This window comes from Osmerus eperlanus, chromosome 8 (genome assembly GCF_963692335.1).
Source record: "Osmerus eperlanus chromosome 8, fOsmEpe2.1, whole genome shotgun sequence".
In the NCBI taxonomy this organism is placed as follows: Eukaryota; Metazoa; Chordata; class Actinopteri; order Osmeriformes; family Osmeridae; genus Osmerus; species Osmerus eperlanus.
Window position 1 is genome coordinate 7,649,599 of NC_085025.1, and position 22,149 is coordinate 7,671,747.

Consider the following 22,149-nt stretch of genomic DNA (forward strand, 5'->3'; position numbering starts at 1 on the left):
AAAATAGTCATTCTTGCTTTTGTTGATACGGTGAAATAAAATAGGTTATTGCAGTATAATAACTGTTTCTCCTTTTTCTCTCTCTCTCCCTTCCCAGGTCCACGTTAACTTGCTTCTTATGGAAGCGCGCATGCAGGCAGAGTTGCTTTATGCTCTGAGAGCTATCACCCGCTATATGACATGAAGGGCTTTTGGCGTTTATCGTTGTTGTTTTTTTTTACTGTTGTTGTCGTCGTTGCTCTTGTGGGACACTTCAAGAAAAAATGAAAACCGAAGAGGGGAGGAGGAAAAAAAAATTAAAAAAATTAATAGAGTGAAAGAAACGGAAGGAACTCGGCTCTACACGAAACCTCACCCTTGTGATGGATGAAAGAAGGAAAGATGGACAGAACAAATGGAAGAAAAGAAAGTAAGCTGAAACGAAAGAACTGCAAAAGAAATAGTCACTTGAACCCCACTGGTGGATGGATGAAGACGGCAACATCCTCGTTGCCCGCAGTGCCAAAACCCACCATGAGGGGGCAGCCTAGAGCACCCTCCCCCTGCTGTTGGGATGTTGAGCTGCTCTAGAGGACAGTTACTCAGGCGGAGGAAGTTCCAGCTAACGTTCCAGTATTCCACCTCCCACCCCCAGTGGGAGTCACTGCTATCTCTATGAGCGTGTGCAAGAATCCCCGACAGCAAATTCTCCAGAACACAGTGCACTGCTGCACTCTTATCATGTAGTCACTTTGTGTTTCATTTAGTTTCATTTTGTATCCTTTTTTTTCTTTTTCTTTTGTATTACGAGAAGTTGTTATTGTGGTGTATGTTTTTGTTTTGGCGTTAACTGGAGACGTGTCATGATGTAAAGTGTGCCTGAACTATCCAGCGGAGTCATCAGAGGAGCAGACACTGCTGCTGCTCTCATGTAACAGGGGGTCATATTGACCCTCACACCCCCCCCCCCCCCAAGTAACCCTAGAGTCCCCTATCCATCCTACAACTATTGCATTACCCCTCCCCCACACAACCCCTACAAACTGTCTTTGTAAGCTAGACCAGAATGTGTGTAAAGTCGAGGTGTATGTGTTGGGAAAACAACAAAGAACACTGAGCCCTGTTGAGTTTGACTGTTTGTGCGTTTCCCGTTTGAGTGTCTGTGACAAATATATTGTGTGTGTGTGTGGGGAAAACCAGAAAATATCAAGAGGTGGAGGATGAGGAAGAAAAAAAAAAAAAGTATTTTTTAGAATTTCAAGCGTCAAAAAAAGCGAAGCACTTTGAAGGAGGAGCCATCTTGCTTCTGCTGTAGCTACTTGGTGACTGTTTTTTATTGTTGACATTGGTGTCGTTATGTTTCTGGTAATTAAGCTTTGTCCTTGAGTAAAAGAAAGCGAAACAAAAAGAAAGTGTGAAGCCAGGTGTTCCCGAGGTATCTTCCGGTTCCTAACCCCATCTGTCTTCCTGCCATCCGGATGCCTGGCTCTCCTTAACACCTTCAAAGCTTTGGATTGTGATATTACCAGTAAAAAAAAATACCTCTTCTGTTTGTTTTACTTCTCTTTGAAACATGAAAGTGCTCTTTGGTGAGCAGAATCGCGAGGGTCACCTGCCTCCCGTTCATAGGAGGCAGGGGCGGTCCACACTGGACCGAATGCGGTTGATTCCCAGTCGACCGTAGACGGTTGCAGCTGAGCTTGTTCCCTCCCGGGGGCCTAACCAGTGCAAAAGCAGCTTTTTTTATTTGTTTTGGATGGGGGAATAAACCATCCTGTTTCTGTTCTGTTTACTAAAACCTGTAAAGTACTGCATTCTTCTTACTGGTGGGGTGAGGCGGTCAAACAGATAGATTATTGTTTGACTAGAAGAGGAGGTGGAGGACTAAGGAATGGTACATTATTTGGAGGTGGTGATGAGAGAAAGTGGAGGTTTTATCAACCTTCTGACAGATGTCAGTTACTGACACTTTTTATATAAAAACGAAAAAGAATATGAAAATAAAATTACAAACTAACTAATGTTATTCTATTTGTGTGTTATTTGTAGTTTTCTCCTGAAGAGTGTGTTGCTGCTGTTGCATTGAAGCGATCCCATTATTATGACATCAGAAGGCCCACTATACAGCCATGTAGTGAGGAAAACATGTTCAGTCCCAGTAGATACAGTATCACATATCTTCCTAACACACAAGCCTATTTGTCCCTCAAGCTCCTGTAACCAGTGGCATCTGATGGTCACACAGTCAAGCTGCACAGCTACAGATCAAAAACTGACATTTAACAATTCTAGATTTTTTTGCACACTTGTCATGCAATAATGGTTCATCTTTAGATGCTACTCTCAGCATAAGGACTTTTCCATCTTTCCTCAGGGGACTCTGTTCTTGCTGTGCTCACCGATTCCTGCTCCAATTTGACAGACGAGCCTCTCTCGTCCATTTAGAACAGATCTCAGGGTTGAGATACCAGCATGTGTTCAAATGCATTGTCCAAACAGAACCTCAGTGTCTGTCCTGGTTTGGTCCAGTCATGGTCAGATTTGATCTCTCGTTGTGGAGATAACCCCCTGGAGTGCTACAGTCCCTTCTGGGAGATAAAGAAGAGAAGGAGGGGGTGTTTTAGACGTTTCCTCTGGTTTCTGTTTCATTTTGCCAGGAAACGACCTGCTCTCCCTCTGGATGTGGTCACTTTCTGGGGCTTTCCAGTGACTGAGATCAGGTCGTACCTGGGTTCATATTTACCAATCACCAGCAGAACACTTTATCTCTGCCAGCTCAGAAAGGCCTTTATCTTTAACTGCCTCCCCCATCCCCTCACCCCCCTTCATTCAAGTACTTCACTGGTATCCCAGAAGATGATGCTCACAAGAACCTCCCAGTCAGCCTGTAGGCTTGTTCACACCAAGCTGAGAGTTCATGATTGACAAAATAATATTTTGTTATTAACTGGCTTAGAAATGCTCTTGTTGTCCTGTGATTGTTCTGAGCTCATAAGAGGTTATTGAGGGATGGAAGGAGGGAGGGTGCGAGGGAGGGTTTGCAGAGGTGGGGTGTATTACAAAAGTGCCCAGATTTTGTATTTGATGTGATTATAACAAATGTGACAACTCTGTCCTTTCTTCTATGTAACTATGAAAAATTAAAAAAAGCACTGCCTAGCCCAACTGTGTTATAACAACAATGATTTAAAATTAAAAAAACTCCCAAATGTGTTTTTACTGTGTGGTTTATTATGTACAGTAGATGTTCCACTATCCACAGAGGAGAAATTGACCTCCAGATTACAAACATTATCCCATCTTCAGCGATTCAATTTTGATATTTTGGTAAAATAATCATGAAGGCACACTAACAAACATATACAACACCGCACATTCAATATAGAAATGATTTTATCGGCTTCAAATTTCAAAGTGCAAACAGCTTGTGACAGATACCCAGGAGGCTCAGAGCTCTTCTCATCAAAGGATTCTGGGGAATGTAGGATTAAAGTGCATGGAGCCATATATAGACAGACCTACCTCCCAAATGCAGCCATGTTAAGTAGTGTGTTAAAAATAATACACTACAGAGGAAGTACCTTTACAGAAACTTTAGAGGAAGTACACTACAGAGGAAGTACACTCTAGAGGAAGTACACTACAGAGGAAGTACCTTTACGGAAACTTTAGAAGAAGTACACTACAAAGGAAGTACTCTACAGAGGAAGTACCTTCATGGAAACTTTAGGGGAAGTACACTACAAAGGAAGTACACTACAGAGGAAGTAGACTACAGAGGAAGTACACTACAGAGAATGCACACTGCAAAGAGGCACACAGGGCAACACAGTTAGGAACAGGTCTTGAAAAGATTAGCCAGTCAGCTAACCAGTCAGATAGTCGATCCGTTAACTGGTCAGCCTGCCAGTCACTCTGCTACCCAGTCCATCAGCCAGTCAATCTGTCAGTCAATCAATCAGTCAGCCAGTCAGTAAGTGATTCAGTCTCATTCTGTTAATAAACCAGCCAGTCAATCAGTCAGTCAGTTAGTAAGCCAGACAGCCAGTCATCTAGTCCATCAATAAGCAAGCCACTGCCAACAGCAAGTCTGCCAGTTCCTTAACCAGTCAGGTAGTCTCAGACTGGATCCTGCTCCTCAGCCTCTGAGCCACTGGCAGGAACTCCAACTCCCAGCATGCCCGGTGAAAGTCCCTCATATCGTCACTGGGGTTCCACTGCAGAGCCTCTCTTTCATCTGAGAACAGAGAGAGTAAGAGAAAGAAAGAGTGACAGAAAGAAATAGAGACAAGCCCAAATTCCCCCCCCCAAAAAATAGACATGAAAACAAAGAACAGAACGATCAGAAATATCCTACATGTATTCGATAGGACATCTTGCATTGTACAGCATGTGTATATGTATGTGTGTAACCAGAGCGGTCCTACCGAGGTACAGACTGAGGATGTCCAGCAGGGCCCCTCTCTCCTGGTCATCCAGTGTCTGGGGGGACTCTCTCTTTGCCCCCCCCACCTCCAGTAGGTTCCACAGGGTCTGACACACCAGCCCCCCCAGCTGCCAGTCAACGGGCCCAAAGTCCCTCAGACAGTCTGCCAGCCTGCACGCACGCACGCACGCGCACACACACACACACACGTACCAACATAAGAGCATGTACAGTATGCATGCACAATCACACACGCACACATGATCACACACACACACCTTATTCACATGACAGCAGACAGCCTCACATGAGCGGTGGTGTGTTGGGTATTAGCTCCCCCTGACTGATCCGCTGGCTCAAAGGGAGCAGATCTGACAACTCTGTAGCTGCAGCTGTTACTCCCGCATGACTGGGCTCGACCCCTCCACCTCTCCACCCTGAACCACTGTCTATCTAGCTGACCCCTCCACCATGAACCACTGTCTATCTAGCTGACCCCTCCACCATGAACCACTGTCTATCTAGCTGACCCCTCCACCATGAACCACTCTCTATCTAGCTTTCTCCAACTAGTTTCTGAAGCACCATAAGCCTGACACACACACACACAATAACAGAAGATGGCCCCAGATGACTGCAGCCCAGGGCCAGTTTCAGTGCCAGGGAGAGGGGCTTACTTGGTGGCAGCCCCCTCTTGCGTCAGTGTGGTTCTGCTGAGGGGGTCCAGGGCCAGGTTGATGAGCACCCCGCAGGCAGAGAAACACACATCAGGACTCTTTGAGTCCAGCAGAGTCAGCACAAACAGGTGCACTGAGAGAAGAGGAGAAGGGTTTTGTGTGCATACTGTGGGAGGGTGGCAATAGGACACGACAAACACATTTGAACTCACAAACAGACATGCAGACACACACACACACACCCTGGTGTTGCATGATGAAGTCCCGGACGTCCCTGGACTGGGACAGGTTTCCGTACACACGGGTGGCCTCCAGGACTGCTTCCATACTGGAGCTGAGAAGCAGCTTCAACAGCACTGTGGAGGTGTGGGGAAGAGGGAGACCCAGCAAATCAGAGAACACTACCGCAGCAACCCAGAAGACTCCAGTCTTGTACTAGTACGAAAGCAAACACACATTTCACACACACACACGCCCAAACACACACACAGTCTTACTCTGGGCAATGGGCAGTTGTCTGGCTCGGACCACAGAGCTGCTTCCTTTGTAGTATGACAGGTTGTTGATGGTGGCCGCCACGTTTACCAGGAGCTCCTCGTTCTCCGGTAAACACCCTAGCTCTGGCACACACACACATCACGTACACAAACACACATTCACGTATTGCACAAACAAACACACAAACAATACGTCATTATTTACTCCCTAAAAAACGTTAGCCTTGAAACACAGTTGCAAGGAAAACTTCCAGAGAAAGGATTTCAGTCCATCCCTAAACCCAAGGACCTTCACACAGCTTCACGTGGTCTTGGTGAGTGTTGCAGGCTGTTCGGCCGTGACCCTGATATCTAGGATACTTGAGAAGAGAACACCAGCCTGGCAGGGCCTGCTGCCAGATGTCGTCAAAGCTTCACAGTAAATCACAGATCCTGTGGTCATGCTGCTTAGCGGAGCCTGCGTCAGAGAATGGCTTTCGTTTCTAGGACTGACTGGAAATGCCCTTTGGTGTGGTGGAGAATTTCTCTCTCTCTCTCTTTACATCAATCTCACTTTCGTTCTATCACTCTTTTATATTCAGATAAGCTGCATGATAAACTCTGATCAAAACAGGATATTGCTGAACCTGCCCTCTGTCTGTCTGTCTGTCTGATGTTTCTCACACACCAGACTCACATCATCTCTCTTGTTCTTCAAACAGTTCTGTCTGCCCTTTGATATTCTATCACATATTATATTTGATGGTATTGTGCATTCCCAGCTTAATGTTCTTTACCTCTATTTCTACCCGCTTTCTCTCTTTCTGTCTCTATCTACTACTTGACTCTCTCTCTCTCTCTCTCTCTCTCTCTCTCTCTCTCTCTCTCTCTCTCTCTCTCTCTCTCTCTCTCTCTCTCTCTCTCTCTCTCTCTCTCTCTCTCTCTCTCTCTCTCTCTCTCTCTCTCTCTCTCTCTCTCTCTCTCTCTCTCTCTCTCTCTCTCTCTCTCTCTCTCCTGTAGGCCCAAGTGTGCATCATAAGAGAACACATACCTTGACAAGCGAAACAGTTTCACATCCACCAGAGCCGACTGTGTACACACACGCACACACACACGCACACTCACACACTCACACACACGCACACTCAGAATTTCCCATTTCAATATTTAGCAAAAAAAAAGAGCGAGAGAGAACACGGCAGTGAAACTGAACAGAACATCCTGGCCTCTCGACAGAGACAGGAACACCTACTGTACAAAGTACTGTACAGAAATCACAAGAAGCCAGATAAGCCAAGGACTCCCATTGACATACATTCACTTATTTAACTATTATAAGTCCATCTAATGGCAATTCAGTATGCATAAGCCACTTTATCTCAGTATCCGATTGAACTATGTTGACCATTCACGGCTTATGCACAATGACTCGTATTGAGAGACTTGTTGCTCTTGTTGGTTAGTTGTAACGGTTTCAAATTCTTGTACTCGCTGTGAAATATTTTACTGTTGATAGTTTTTTCTACAGGTACACTCTTGCACTCTTGTGGGGAGTTTCATCTTGTTCAATTGCAACTTGTTTAACTGCATGCTCTTATGGTTCATCCCTTTGGCACTTATTTGGTTTTCCACAATGTATGCTTCATGTTTTGACTGCTCGCAATGTTTGGGGCTATCTCGTTGTTATGATCAGTGACCTATGCTCTTTTGTAAAGCTCTCTCTTGGAAGTCGCTTTGGATAAAAGCGTCTGCTAAATGCATACATGTAAATGTATGGTGTGTGAGTCTGTGTCTCTTACCCAGTGTGTCTAGCAGCAGCTGTACACAGGGTGTGCTGGCAGCCAGCGCTGGGCCCACAGCTGAGTGGATGGACATGTTAGCCAGCACCCTCACCAGCTTCACCAGGACATCCTGGCCCCCTGCTCCAGAGTCCCTGGCTTGGTCTCGGGGGGTGGGGGGCTTGTGAGGGCCCTTGGTTGGGTCCCTGGTCTGGGCTAGGGTGGTGGGGGCTTCCCGTCTCTCCTGGTAGGTGTGGTAGAGTTCCAGGAGAACCTCCACACACTGTGGGGTCTGGTACAGCTGCTCCCTGGCCTCCTCGCTCCGGGACGCCAGGTTACCCAGAATGAAGAGCAGGCGCACCACCATGTCCTGAGGGTGACAGGGAGAGGGGCTGTCAGTGTGTGTGTGTGTGTTTGTGAAAAGAAAACTCCTTGTTTACAGGTTGTTTCTCAGTAAAGTGCGTGTCAGAGAAACACACACACACACACAGTTCCCTGGCTTGAGAGTGGTCAGACTGAAGTGTGGTGGGTGATGGTCTGACGGAGTTATGAGGACAGGCTGTCCTGCAGCGTGCTCGGTCAACAACATGGCATCCAGTGTGTGTGTTCATTTGTCAACTTTATAAGTGTGTGTGTGTTTGTTCCCTGAGTGAAAAAAGAGTACCCCCACCTCCCACACCCCCACCCCTCACGTGCGACCCTTCCTGACGAAGACCACAAAACACACACACACACACTGTTGTAGATACACTCGTACAGTACTTGAGAGTACATAAACACTGTGCCCTAAGGTAAACACGCTTTGGTGAGGTGCTTTATAAACAGAGAGTGAATAAAGCTCCCCAGGTTAACTACAAATTGTACCCCGCACAGACACTTGGAGGGGGTGAGTGAACACACCTGTTTCCGCTGGTGTTTGCTCAGCAGTAGTATAAATAGGTCGTAGCAGGCGGGGGTCTGGGCCAGGGCCAGGGAGCACTCCCGGTAGGACGACAGCTTACTGGGGGACACAGAGTAGAATGACACAGATGACCACTGACCATGTACTGTCTCTGGACGTTCTAAACACACACACACACACACAGAGTATGTCGACCATCTCCACACACACACACACGCACGCGCACGCACACACACACACACACACACACACAGCCTATCCAGAGGGACTTACAGTAAGTACAGGGACATTCCCCCGAGGCAAGTAGGGCGAAGTGCCTTGCCCCAAGGACATAACGTCATTTGGCACATATATACAGTACACATCCCTACACACAGACTGTATGATCTGGAATATCTAGTACGTCTGTGTGTGCATGTGCGCATGGATGTGTTCAATACCTGAATATTCTGGCAATGTTGGTGCAGATGTCCTGGTCTCCGTGGTGATAGTGGAGCACCAGGCAGAGCTCTGATAGGATGCCGTGGTTGATAAAGAGAGGGCGGGAATCTGAGAGATCAGCCAGGTTCCTAAGGGTTGCAGTCAGCTGGACAGGTCAAAGGTCAGGGGAAGAGCGAGAGAGAGAGAAAGGGAGAGGGGAAAAGGCAGAAATACATGATGAGCAGAAGTAATTGCGTGTGTTGAGAGAGTGGTAGGAATGTAGTGTAAACTACTGCCATGTCCGGAACACAATCCCACTGTTTCTACACAACACATGGCCCTTCTCTGACCAAGATGATTTACAGGAAACTTTTCAGAAAGGCTATAAATCACACCGTATCATGGAGGAAACTATGATAAACATACACACGCTACCAACATACTACACACATTCTCAGAGCCCTTGCCAGCTATAGTAGTAGACAGACAAGGAGGCCAGAACAGTCTATCAGGCTCATTTCCCTCTGCTAACGAGCTAATGAGGAGCGTTTGATTTCAACCCCAGCGCTACCCCAGGATGTTTTCCTGAGCAGATTGACATAGTTAACACTCGTCAGATCCTGGACCCCAGTACAACGTGTTCCACCTCTAGAGAACATGGACCAGACAGAAACAATAACATATTCTCTAGTTGCAGGAAAAGTCCAATTAAAGTTTCCCCTCGCTCGCCCTCTGATTCTGGACTGGTGCAAGAAATCCTTCACATTCAGTTCCTCTGTGTTCTCCTCACCAGCCTAACCCTGCCTTGTCTCCTGACTCTGGCAGCTCCACTTAACCCTGCCTTGTCTCCTGACTCTGGCAGCTCCACCTAACCCTGCCTTGTCTCCTGACTCTGGCAGCTCCACCTAACCCTGCCTTGTCTCCTGACTCTGGCAGCTCCACCTAACCCTGCCTTGTCTCCTGACTCTGGCAGCTCCACCTAACCCTGCCTTGTCTCCTGACTCTGGCAGCTCCACCTAACCCTGCCTTGTCTCCTGACTCTGGCAGCTCCACCTAACCCTGCCTTGTCTCCTGACTGGCAGCTCCACCTAACCCTGCCTTGTCTCCTGACTCTGGCAGCTCCACCTAACCCTGCCTTGTCTCCTGACTCTGGCAGCTCCACCTAACCCTGCCTTGTCTCCTGACTCTGGCAGCTCCACCTAACCCTGCCTTGTCTCCTGACTCTGGCAGCTCCACCTAACCCTGCCTTGTCTCCTGACTCTGGCAGCTCCACCTAACCCTGCCTTGTCTCCTGACTCTGGCAGCTCCACCTAACCCTGCCTTGTCTCCTGACTCTGGCAGCTCCACCTAACCCTGCCTTGTCTCCTGACTCTGGCAGCTCCACCTAACCCTGCCTTGTTTCCTCCACCTATGGTCCAGCCTCAGGCCGGAAGCTTGCTGTCTCTGGATCAGATACTCCTGTTGTACGACTGTCATGTGTTTACATATAACATTGCTCAGGGCATTCACTGGGATGCTGACAAAGGAAGCTGCCCCTATGTAAAGGTCTGAGGTCCGTTTACCCAACTCCAGCCTTACCTAGAAAACATAAACACACCAGTGACTCAGTGGTGTGGTTAATGCACCCCCCCCCCCCCAACACAAACACACCTGATGATGCACTGTGGTACAGACAGATGGATACTGTACTGTAGATAGAGACAGATAGAGAGATACTGTACTGTAGATAGAGACAGATAGAGATATACTGTACTGTAGATAGAGACAGATAAGAGATACTGTACTGTAGATAGAGACAGATAGAGGGATGTTGTACTGTAGATAGAGACAGATAAGAGAGATACTGTACTGTAGATAGAGACAGATAGAGGGACATACAGATATACTATATTGGTCTCTTCTGCCCTGTGTTCATACCCACAGATCTAAGGTTTACCCTAAACTGCTCCTCCACCAGACAGAATGGATACAGCGCTGACTCATCATTACCATCGCCATCTTTGCTGGAACTCTCCCTGCCCTGCCCTGCCCTCCTCTCCTGTTCAGCCATGTTGCTCCTGTCCACAGGTCTATGGTGAGTTAACCCTGCTCCAGAACATCACCTTGGTCCACCAGTGACTCATGGGTCAAACCATTCCCCTCCCCTCCTCACCTGCACCAGGATGTGTCCTGCCATTGTCAGCTGGGAGTGGCATGGCTGGGAAACTGGGTGGAGCTTCTTTATGAGCTGGGAGGCCACACCCATACAGTCCTTAACCAATAGGAGCCTGGCAAGGGAGCTGTTGCCAGACAAGAACTTCAGAGTGCCAACGCAGTAGAGAAGAGCCTCGCCAGACACACTCACATCCTCACTGTGTAGCACACACAGCAGGGAGTCTGGGGACGACACGTATGCATAGTGTTACACACACAGAGGCAGGTGTGTACACACACACACACACACATACACACACACACAGTACCAATGATGGAGTTGTTGTGGAAGAAGGTGTCGTTGCTCTCACTCCGGCTGATCTTGAACATGAGTTTACATATGTTCAGCAGGTTGTTACCACTTACACTCAGCTAGAGAGAAAAAAAGAAAGGCATTTATATGTGTCAATAGAAATTGTCTTTTATATTCGGAATATAATTGTATTTTATTTTATATGCTGAAAATAGTAAATAGATCCTCAATCATTTTTTGAAACAAACATACTTAAGGATTGATGTCGTTTGTAGTCTTTATGTTTACACTTGCATGCACGCGCTAACACACACACACTCTACTGACAGCTATGCACAGTTTGACAAGATGGAGATTGAGCTGGGCGGAGTTGAGGTCTATCAGGCGGAACAGTGCCCTGAGTAGTCCCGCCCTCCTCTTGCAATGCCGACCCAGCATGCCTCGCTCCGCCAGGGCGCCATGGAGACGGTTGCACACGTCACACAGGCTATCCACAGAGTCCTCAGCTCCACCTTAAGACATCATCAGAAAAATATTAGCTTTAACAAATACAAATGTAGGCAAATCTCACCGTATTAGAACTAAGCCTACCGACTTATATATATAGGCTACACTAAACAGAGGAGACATACAGTCAGGGACTAAGTGAATATGCACGATTAACAGCCAGTTAAGTTGGGTTTGTTCAGGCCTTTGGATTCCGTGTCAAGGTCAAGAGTCCATCATGACACAACAACACATATATTCATATGGGCAGATTTACAGCTGGCTTAGGGGGAACAGAACAGGGTGTGGCTCTGTTCCAAGTGTTTTTGAGGTAAGATAAATGTTTTCCTTCAAAAAGAAAAAACTAGGCTTGGCTTTCCCTTTAAAGAGGTTGGCTGCTCACTTGACGAGACACTGCAATTTCCCAGAGAATCTGAAAGGTGTTTTATGCATGAGTCTGAAGGCACTTGGTACAATAAATATTTAATATTTATCTTTCAAATGAATTTCCATTAACTTTGTTGAGTGCTAAAATATTTAAAGCCGTGGAATTCATTTGGTGGTTGTCAGACTGCAGTGTGTGACTAGCTAGACTTTGTTGGGACTCAAACACAGCACTATTTTGTTTCTATTTCTTCGACAGTTGAAATGTCCCTGCATGGTTTCATCTGTGTGTGTGTGTGTGTCTGTGTTCGTGCATCCAAACACTCATAAATTACATTTTCAACCATAACCAACAGTGAAAAGAAGATCATATGATAAACTTCCCCATAACAAAGTCATATGATTCTAAACCAGAGCTGTTTTTTCACAATAACCCTCCAGTTCCCATAAAATAATCAAAGCATTTGAATGGAACTTTTCATTCAGCACAATCCTTTGTGCATTGAAGCAGATCTACAATTCATCTCTAACCAGAGTCCTGCATTGGCTTCAATGTGTTTAACATCTGTCTGTACTCTCTCTTTATTGGTCTCTATGTGCTTAAAAACACTCTACCTGCAGCAACACACTCCAGCTTCAGAAGGAGAGGAGCTATGTCGCTGTCCCAGACCACGGTATCCGCCAGCTCCACCTGGCACCCTGCTTTGTCTCCAGGATTTAACTCTGAGAGATGTGGAGACAGGGAGAGACAGAGAGAGGAAAAGAGAGAAGAGAGAGAGAGGGAGAGAGAGAGAGAGAGAGAGAAGAGAGAGAGAGAGAGAGAGAGAGAGAGAGAGAGAGAGAGAGAGAGAGAGAGAGAGAGAGAGAGAGGGAGGGAGGAAGGGGTAGAAAAACAGTTAGACAATAACCACCTCAAATTCTGACACGGAGCGTGTGGTTCACAAGTTCATATTCTCAAAATAAAACACTTGGCAGGAAGCTGGAAGTCTGTGTAAAAGGTCAGAGCTAGCATCTATTTCCTGATTTTTGTGTGTGAAAGAGTATGTTCGTACATACAAAAAAAGTGTGTGTGATTGTGTGTGTGTGCGTGCCGTTCATGTATGTGTACTTGCGTGTGTGCATGTGTGCCTGCATGTGTGTGTGTGTGTACGGATCTCTATGTGTACTGTATCTGTGCATTGCTGTATGTGAGTCTTTAGGGTTCTCATGCCTCTTCACCGATCATTTGAATATCTCCCGGAGTGATACAGGAAGTAGTGGTGTCAACAGCTCACTCAGCTATTGGCTGGCTGCATATTGGAAGTGGGCGTCAGGCCCCTAGCAACAACACCCTGATCAGAGCCTGCCACATGTCAAGGCTCCTGCAGCTTCCAGGAGAGGCAGGTGTTTGTGTTGGCAGCATCTATGATTGAGCAATAACACAAGTGGATCTTTGTGTAGACACCATGTTCACTGTGGACGCCTGGGTATGGCTATCTAACATCCTTTAGAGTGTGTTTAGGGTGAGATCAAGTTCCTCAACTGTTATCAAAGTAAATACATTTAATCTTTAACGATAAAGTCAGAGATGTCCATATTTCCATATTTGTTGGACTGGTGTCATTGGTGACAAACCTTTTCTGGCTGATGCACTCTGCTTGGCTGGTGCGTTGGATGAGACGACACAAATGGGAGGACATCTAATTCTACTGCACACAAACACAAACTGCAGTTGGTTAGACAGACATTTCCCCCTGGGTGTGTGTGTGTGTGTGGTGGGGCTGTTGGATTAGATCTGGATCCTAATCAATTTTGTTAGCTGGGTACACGACATGCAAATTGAACATTTCCAAAACTCTTTCCTCCAGGTCATGGTGAGTGAGAACGGCTAAACCTTTGGCAGGCACAACCACTGAATGAAGCTCTGCAGCATGTCCAGTTCTTTACAGGCCACAAGGTGTCCCCATTGCAGCACATGTTCAGAAACCGAGTTCACACACTGAACCCTATTACACATTCTGTGTACACACACACAGTGCCTGTGCGTGTGTCTCTCTTCTCTCTCTTCTGGTGTGCATGTGGGTGTTTGTTAGCACCTATCAGAGTGCAGTCAGGAAACAGTCAGGAAGTGAGGTCTAAGTTCTGCGGCCAGCATTGGTAAGGCCGTTTGTGCATTGTCACTGAGTTCTCACACAAGCTCACCAGCACCGGCACTGTCAATATTACCCTGGGCTGCACCTCACAGTCTCTTACAGGAGTTTTTATATGAAATTGCACAAGAGGGAGGGGAACAGTGATAAGCATACTTCTGAAAGCTGCATCCTCATTTCTATCTGATGATCTACTACCTCACCTAAATAGGGTACATCCAGTTAAGAAAGGGATTCTGGAACTATTCATTATTGTTAGAAACCATCTGAAGCTGGTTACAAACTTCTATATAAGCTAATCTCCACAACGTGGTTTTAAAAGTCGAGCTTGGACAAGGCAGAGTCCTAATAGTGAACCTTCACAGAATACATTTAGACCAGGTTCCTCTAAATGTGTGTGAGAGAGAGAGCTTTGGGTATGTATGATGGTATTAAGAGGCTGATAATAAGGGCGCTTTGTGTGTAGATAGTCCATTCTCCCAGACATGACCTCATCCCTGTCTTGGATCTGCCCGCTCCCTGTGGGCAGCAGCCGCAGCAGCAGGCACAGCAGACAGCCTGCCAGCCTTGCCCAGATGGGTACCTAAATTTAATAGTGAGCCATTTGGAGCTTTAAAGCCCTGGCTTATCGTAGAAAAAGTACCAGGAGATGTCTAATCTCTCCCTTCCCTCTCTCTCTCCCCATCTCTCCTTCAACTCTCTATATTAATCTGGCGGGCTGTCTGTCTGTAATGGGTCAAGCTGCATACGAGTGTAGAGTCAAAAGGTTAGCAGCAGTTAGAAGTGTGTAGTAGCAGGTTCTCCTGTCTTCTAAAAAAAACATATAGAGTACACCTGAGTGAAAGGTGCAGCAGCTCTCTGAGATCCCCCCGCTCCTGCCCAGTAAGGGGTCATACACCATCCGTCTGCTTCAAAACACAAAGCCAGCACAGAGATTCATAGGGACTTTCCAGAGAAATCAGATATGGTGATTTCACATCTATCCTTTCCTAACTGGATTAGAGTGTGTCAGTAAGAGAGGGCAGTAGCCAACAGCCACTGGCCTGGACTTCCTGTAAAAGTGTTTTATGGTCATTTCCCACCCCCCCACCCCAAGCTGGTCCAGCCAATCAATACATGGATGGATTTTAACGACAGCTCATCGTCCGGGCTACCTGAGTTATGCCCCAACCTCTGATGAGGTTGGCGAAAAAAAAGTCTGTTTTTGACAGCTCGGGATTTGGGAGGTGTCCACGACGACAGCTGAAAGTGGTAAAGGATGGAGGTTGTTTCCTTGGCGATGGGTTTGGCTAAGAGGTTGACTGGCCAATGGCAAGAAGGCTGAGGATCTATGGGTGGGCTGGAGGCTGGAGACGAGTTATTGTCAGTGTGGAGAGGGTGGTCCATCTGAGATGAGGTGACTGATAGTAAAGCATGAAAACCAGCACTCAAGCAGTATTTCAGGGAGATGGAGTACCGTTATATGTGTATATATAGATATATATAGATATATCTATATATAGATATATTTATATATCTATATATATATATACTGTTTGGTTGTTAGGTACACTTCCAGCAACTTGAAGTTGCCATGTAAGCTCGGACAAAGTGTGATCTTGTGCACATTTGCTACAGCTCTTTCTCGAGCAACACACTTCGAGTTACTTAAAAGACAACTGATAAAATACCTTGATTATACTTGCAGATTCAATCTGCATTTTGTTAAAAACAAAATCGAGAAAGTGAGGCAACAAAGAGTGGGTGGCGGATGTCCTTGACTCTGACACCCTGAGACAGACAGACAGAACTGGCAAAAAAAAGTAAAAGGCAGGATTAAGCCCAAGAAAGGGAGAGAAAATGAGAGAGAGACAGGTTCACCTTTCACTGCTTGTCCTGCGAAGGGCTGGTCTGGGGGGGCTGATCTGATCCTTCTCTGGACCCCCAGGGAACTCAGTCCTGGGGGGTCTCCTGTCCCTCCCCCTGGCTAACAGCTCCTTCTGCTCTGGGCTGGAGTCTGGGTTTACTGTCTCCCTCACTACACAGAGCAGAAAGAACTCAGCAAAGGAACCAGAGTTACAGGAGATGGGGGCCAGATTAATTTCCCATTCAAAACAGCTGAGGTAAATTACGTTTTCCACCCAAACCACCCTAGAGAATGTAAATCAGGTATTATGTCAGTCTGTCAATGACTCCATTCATTTCCCTCAGGGAGAAAAGTCAGTTGCATAGCCCTGTCTGCACAGGTGTTTAAATATGACTGGTGGCCCGTGACACGTTTCCTTACAATAATAACCTGCTCATGTTTTGGTTGCAGCATCTACAGACCATCTGTCTCTCTCTCCCTCTGAATGTTCTTTCTCTAAAAAATGTTCTCATATATACCCACCACATCTCTCCATTCCCTCATTCTTGTTTTGTCTTCCCATACTTTTTGACTATCAAAGTAAATTCGTCAAATACTCAATCATACCAAGTACAATGTGCAGTGAAATGCTTAACTCTGCCAACGCAAAACACTCAGATACTCACATACACCATCACTGTCTTTCACTCCATCCCCTTTGTCTGTCTGTCTCTGTCAATCTTCCTCCCTTGTTTAACCCCCGCCCTCCCCCCAACACACACCATACGCACTTCCACACACCACCCAGGCCACCTACTCTCTCTTGGCCTTGACACAGGAGGCAGTGTGGTCAGAGACCCAGCTCTGAGGATGCGAGCCCTCCCCCCTGTCCACCCCCCACCTTCCCTCAGCTCCAGAGGGTTGGAGGGGGGTCTGGGGAGAGTCTTGGGGATGACGGGCTCCTCATCTGGCCCCACAGGCAACCTGGGCTTCTGCAAACACATTGAAAGAAGAATAAATACAGGAGGACACTGAAAAAAGATCAAACTAATTGAAGGCGAGTCAGGTGGCTGAGCGGTTAGGGAATCGGGCTAGTAATCTGAAGGTTGCCAGTTCGATTCACGGCCGTGCCAAATGATGTTGTGTCCTTGGGCAAGGCACTTCACCCTACTTGCCTCGGGGGAATGTCCCTGTACTTACTGTAAGTCGCTCTGGATAAGAGCGTCTGCTAAATGACTAAATGTAAAAATGTACTTGCCTCGGGAGAATGTCCCTGTACTCACTGTAAGTCGCTCTGGATAAGAGCGTCTGCTAAATGACTAAATGTAAGGCCAGCATCTCTGTTTTTTTGTTCACAAAGGAGTAAGGTAACTTACACTAATTTGTACCCTAACTTAGATCTAGGCCTTGTAATAAATACCATGTTACTTTTACAATATAACAAGAATGAAATGTAGAAATGTATTGTGTTTGTCGGAAAGTAAGACTTTAAACTTGCATGATTTAGTGGAGAGAGGCGATTTCCGGAACCTGGCCTGGATTCTGGAGAGTCAAAGTTCCGAGAGTGGAGGCTGCAGAAGCACAAAAGGGAAACATCTTCATTGGTTGGGCTGCATAAGAACATGACTTACATAAGAACGAACCCCTACACATATCATTCAAATCAACTCAGATCTTATTTGTGAAACCATTTTTTTTTACATTCAAATGGAAGGACTCCCACAGACACTGTTGAAACACAACCTCGGTCCTAAGAGAAGACAAGGAAAGGATTGACACATGGAGCCAGGATGGGGAAGATTTGAGATCTGACCTGAACGCGGACGGAGGTCGCCCCTCATGGAGGGCGCGGGTTGAGCTATTCCCAAACAGCTGCCTGTGGTTCTCTCTGGGGGTAAAAGGTCGCTGTGTGCGTAGGGTCCGCAGCGACTGACGAGCTTCGTTGACAATCTCTGCGCTGGTCTTCCTCTGGGTGCTGGGAGTCAGGGTGAACGGTTTGGATTTATCACGCTTCCGATCCAGAGAGGACATTTTGTTATGGTTTGTAACAAGACCAAGTGGTTTATGAAGGAAATGACTTTTACAGGAGCTGGTTCATAGTTGAGGGTTGTCCTGGCATTCCGTCACTGAGGATTAGGAAGACACAGCATTAACTTGTGCATATAGAATAGAATAAAACTGAATTTGTAGAATATGTATCGTACATTTACTTTATTTTTCCAGTAGGAACAAGGAAAAAGTTTGCATGGCAATAATGCATAACAATTTCATATACACTAAGAAATGCAAAAAAACTACTATGGCAAAGTGAGAGCGAAAGGAGGGATATAGTTTGTGAAAGCCTCACTCTGTTGACAAGTTTTCAAACTTCTCTTCAACGCTATAATATGGGTGGCTTGCTGTGAATGAGAAAGCCTGCGCGTTCACGCTCAGGTCACTATGGTAACCAAGTGCAGCGGTGGAAGGTAACCCTGTTAGCTTTGACAACAAACCAGAGAGGCTCGAAAAGTCACGCAAACTAAGCATACAGACAAATACGCCGGGAACGTTACATTATTGACTATTTAATGACCAGTTAGTTTCAACTGTCAACCCGATAAAGAGAGCTCAACATGTATGCATTCATAGAGTTGGGAGACTTAGAAGACTGTCTTAGAACACACTAGCTAACGTTAGCTGACAGTACAGTACAGTACTGTAGGCTACTTCTGTAGCAGTATGTTCTTAGCTTAGTTAATACCTTATTGAACGAGATGATTATCTATTCCTACTACTGCTGTACAAACAGAATGCCGAATAATTTATTCTGAAAGTAAACTTACCACTGCTTGGTGACCGTTATTCCAGGAGCCAGTCACTAAGAGTAGAAATCAAAAAACCCTATGGACACAGGTAAGGTTGTGGTTGCCAGTGACTTTGAGTTAGCATAGCCTCGTTAGCCTGTTGCAGAAAATGAATGATTGGGGCACGAGCCCTACAGGCACGAGCGATACATGTATTCACGCGCACTTCGTGCATCGGTCCTGTCTCATCATGGGCCATGACAGAGAAAATACGGGTCAAAATAAGGGCGGGTATCTTTTCGCCTTGAATCTTTCTGCAGAATCTCCTGGTTTTGATCATGTAGGATTAACGGGATCTTAATGCATACATAAAATGCATTCGTAAAATCAGCAGTATGTAGGCTAGTATGGTCTTTTTTGTACTATTTAACCCATGTGCCTGACCATGACCAATCTCACTTCTGGACTCGGTTCATGTCTTTCAAATCCCAGACCAGTTCTATCTGGTCACAGAGGTTTTAATTTAATACAATATTTGAGATTGGTTAACAATAATAAAAATAGCCATTTATTTATTTATTTAGCTGAGACTGCACTCTGTCCTTCAGTTGATCAGCCGTTAGTGCTCTAATTCCTGATTTATACCCCTGGCTAAATGAAAAATCAGCATTAATGTGTCAGACACCATAAATCACTCTCTCTGTTCTCCCAGCTATAAAGCCACCTCTGACACTTAAGCTCATAATTAAGCACTAAAACACTGTTACTGTAGCATGACTCAACTGGAGACAGAAAATATAGGAAACTGTATATTCAACCAGACAGACACTCACACAATACACACAAAAATGGTTGTCATTTATCAAAGACACAGACCGAGCACAGATTTGGATTATTTACATTTATTTACAATCCTATATAACCTCTCCAGATTTGTGGCGTTCAGTGCACCCCTGTGGAGGACATACTTTCATGAGCTATCTGTTGTTTTTCCATTGTTGGTTGTCATGGTTAGGGTCAGGTGAAAAGGATGCAGTTTCTAAATCTCCACCTCTTCCCCTTCAGTCTTTTTAAAAGTACACATTTGTGCACATTCTCTGTGCAGTTAAATCAGTAGTTCTTTTTTAGTTTAATAAAAAAAATAATACTTAGCACAGTATTGAGACTTCATGGAAAATACGAATGCTGTATCATCAAAGATTTGGTACCTGTGCAGTATTTAAGCAGTGAGCAGCAATGACGACAAAATGCATATACAGTGGTGTTCTTTATTAGGATTTACAGATGCATGCAGTTAAATGGCATGCTTGGGATACACTTGGGAAATGATGCTAAATAAAGACTGCAAAATAGTGAAAAAGTCCTTCATATTAGATTTCAAAGCCTGTAAAAACATATGTGCCACCATTGCGGACCATTTAAGAGGTGAATTGATCTGATTTTTTATCAGCAAAAAATGAACCTTTCAACAATTGTAACGGCTGATCTAGCGGGAAAATATTGTCTGCCATTTTGTGGTTTGTGACATTGTTTAATATAAACAAGAGGAGGCACAAAATGGCGGGGGGACTTACGACATGTCTTCTTCACCCAAAGTTTCGCTTTGAAACACTGCTCCGTAGGAGGATGCAGGGCTTCCACACTGCATTCCTGCTTCTCCATGTTAAACCAATACCCAGTCGCCCCCTGCCCCCCAACACAGCCGTACTGGAGGAAAGACCTCCAGCTTTAGTTCATCTGTCCACTTAATTTCACCGTAAAGTCTCCGTTCCCAGTAACAGCTATCCTCTAGTAGTAGAAAGCATACATAAATGTGAAGGCAATAAGCAGGTAGACTAGTAGACTTCTATCAGTATTGATAAACTAACTCAGGATAGACTCATAGACACGGTCAGTACAGCAAGCGTACTCTGAGTCAACTCACGCTTCGTGCTGGGTCAGTTTAACCCATGGAGATGGGTCGATCTCTCACCAAGGATCAGGTCGGTCTGGTTTTGCACATTCGTCCACTCGGAAACCTATTCGCCCCCCGCCAACCCGCCCCTTTTGATTTTTTTACAAAGTGATATGTACATCAGAGCACTCTTATGTCTCCCTGTTTGGATTTAAATAGCCCTACATGCTTCAGTCTCCTGGATACAGTAAAGCTGATTGGCTGAGAGTGCGTGCATGGCAGGCCCAATCAGAGGGTATCAGAGTATTGCTTCCCAGCCAATGGGAGGAGGAGGATGTCTCTGTGATTTCCTTGTCACTAGGGGAGGGGGATGCAGTGGCAGGACAGTTGGCATTAAAGTGGTGAGGCATCAGAGGCTGTTACACTCAGACATTATACCTATGATACAGACTTCCAGCTGTTACATGAATACAGGAAGCGAGAGGAAAGAGGGAGAAAGCATTAAGATGGGGCAGCTCTCACCAGTGCAGCAACCCCTCCCCCCCTCCCACACACACACCATTAAATATACACGCAGACTCCCACACACACTCATGAATACACATTGATTCACACACACATGCACGCACGTCTCTGTTATCAGCGCTACACACGTCACAGGAATGAATGGGTTGATCTGTGAGTGCTGTCGGCCTCCTTGAAGACGATACGTCTCCCTGGCAACCAACTACGTCTCTGGCCACAAGCTCAGTATGACAGAGAGCACACAGCCGACATGGAGGGTGGAGGGGAGGCGCCACTCTCTCCCTCCTCCATCACTCCATCACCTCTTAGAACTGTGCACAATGATGAAGGGGTCTCTCTCCCTCCTTCCTCTCACTCCTTATCTTTCTCTCTTTATTTCTCTCCCTCTTTGTCTCTGTCTCTCTCCCACTCTCTCTCTCTTTCCCTATCTTTCTACAGTGTTTGCTCTTCTCTTTCCTCCAGCTAACCCACAGCCCCATCCCCCTTTCTCTCTTGCTTTTCCTCTCTCCCTGCATAATCATCATCTATCTCCCTTGTCCAGTTCCTTGTTGTCAAATGACCCCTCCTTCTGAAACCATTTCTTTAAAATGGCTTGAATAACAATTATTAAATGTAAATCTTGCATGGATCGTGTGACTGATGCTTCAGAGAACTGCTGATTCCTGTCTGTTTGACAAAAATATAAACACAGCGCCTCTTATGTGCCACCCCAGCAGTCTGGCCAACAGGATACTCTTGTACAATATATAAGTGCCTTTGGCCTGTTTATTCCTCTTCCTTCCATAATCTTTTTTTTTTGTTTCTTCTTTCTCTCAGTCTATCTCTAACTTCGCTATAAGGTGGCCCCCAGTCACCACCTCTAAGAGGAAGATAAGGAAGCCCTTAGTCAGGCAAAGCAGGCGTTTGTCAGCGAGCTCATGTTGTAATGTGAGAGAGATTTGCGGTGGAGAGCAGTCTATGTCATTGCGAAGGGTCAGAAACCACAGCTTGCCCAGTGAGGCCTTCGCTACAACATAAAAG

General features: G+C 45.9%; 2 protein-coding genes across 9 annotated transcripts in view; one reads left to right on the top strand and one right to left on the bottom strand.

Annotated features, from left to right (window-relative positions):
• Positions 1–1,371, top strand: part of sesn1 (sestrin 1) — a 36,633-nt gene extending 35,262 nt beyond the window's left edge. For both annotated transcript variants that reach the window (XM_062466997.1, XM_062466998.1), the window contains one exon: positions 98–1,371. In XM_062466997.1, coding sequence (XP_062322981.1) covers positions 98–184 — 87 coding nt within the window. In that variant the 3' untranslated portion in view covers positions 185–1,371. The remainder of the gene's footprint in view (positions 1–97) is intronic.
• A 1,821-nt stretch (positions 1,372–3,192) lies between these two features.
• On the bottom strand, positions 3,193–20,747 carry armc2 (armadillo repeat containing 2). 7 transcript variants are annotated; one of them, XR_009930893.1, is made up of 19 exons: positions 18,750–19,055; positions 17,741–18,053; positions 17,426–17,498; positions 16,745–16,919; positions 15,963–16,119; positions 13,588–13,661; positions 12,589–12,696; positions 11,431–11,615; positions 11,120–11,222; positions 10,810–11,033; positions 8,678–8,823; positions 8,237–8,336; positions 7,358–7,706; positions 5,580–5,702; positions 5,325–5,438; positions 5,083–5,215; positions 4,407–4,576; positions 3,767–4,216; positions 3,193–3,692 (listed from the first exon to the last, which is right to left on the bottom strand). XR_009930893.1 is itself a non-coding variant. In XM_062466993.1 (18 exons), exons 2-18 carry the CDS (start codon positions 17,956–17,958, stop codon positions 4,089–4,091), a joined length of 2,580 nt encoding a protein of 859 aa, XP_062322977.1. In that variant the 5' UTR covers positions 17,959–18,080; positions 20,281–20,747; the 3' UTR covers positions 3,193–4,088. The 7 variants fall into 7 exon arrangements, 5 of the variants coding, with proteins under 5 accessions (XP_062322977.1, XP_062322979.1, XP_062322978.1 ...); XR_009930894.1 differs by having other exon boundaries at positions 3,193–3,634; positions 3,693–4,216; XM_062466993.1 differs by lacking the exon at positions 18,750–19,055 and adding an exon at positions 20,281–20,747 and having other exon boundaries at positions 3,193–4,216; positions 17,741–18,080.
• Positions 20,748–22,149: the final 1,402 nt, after the last annotated feature.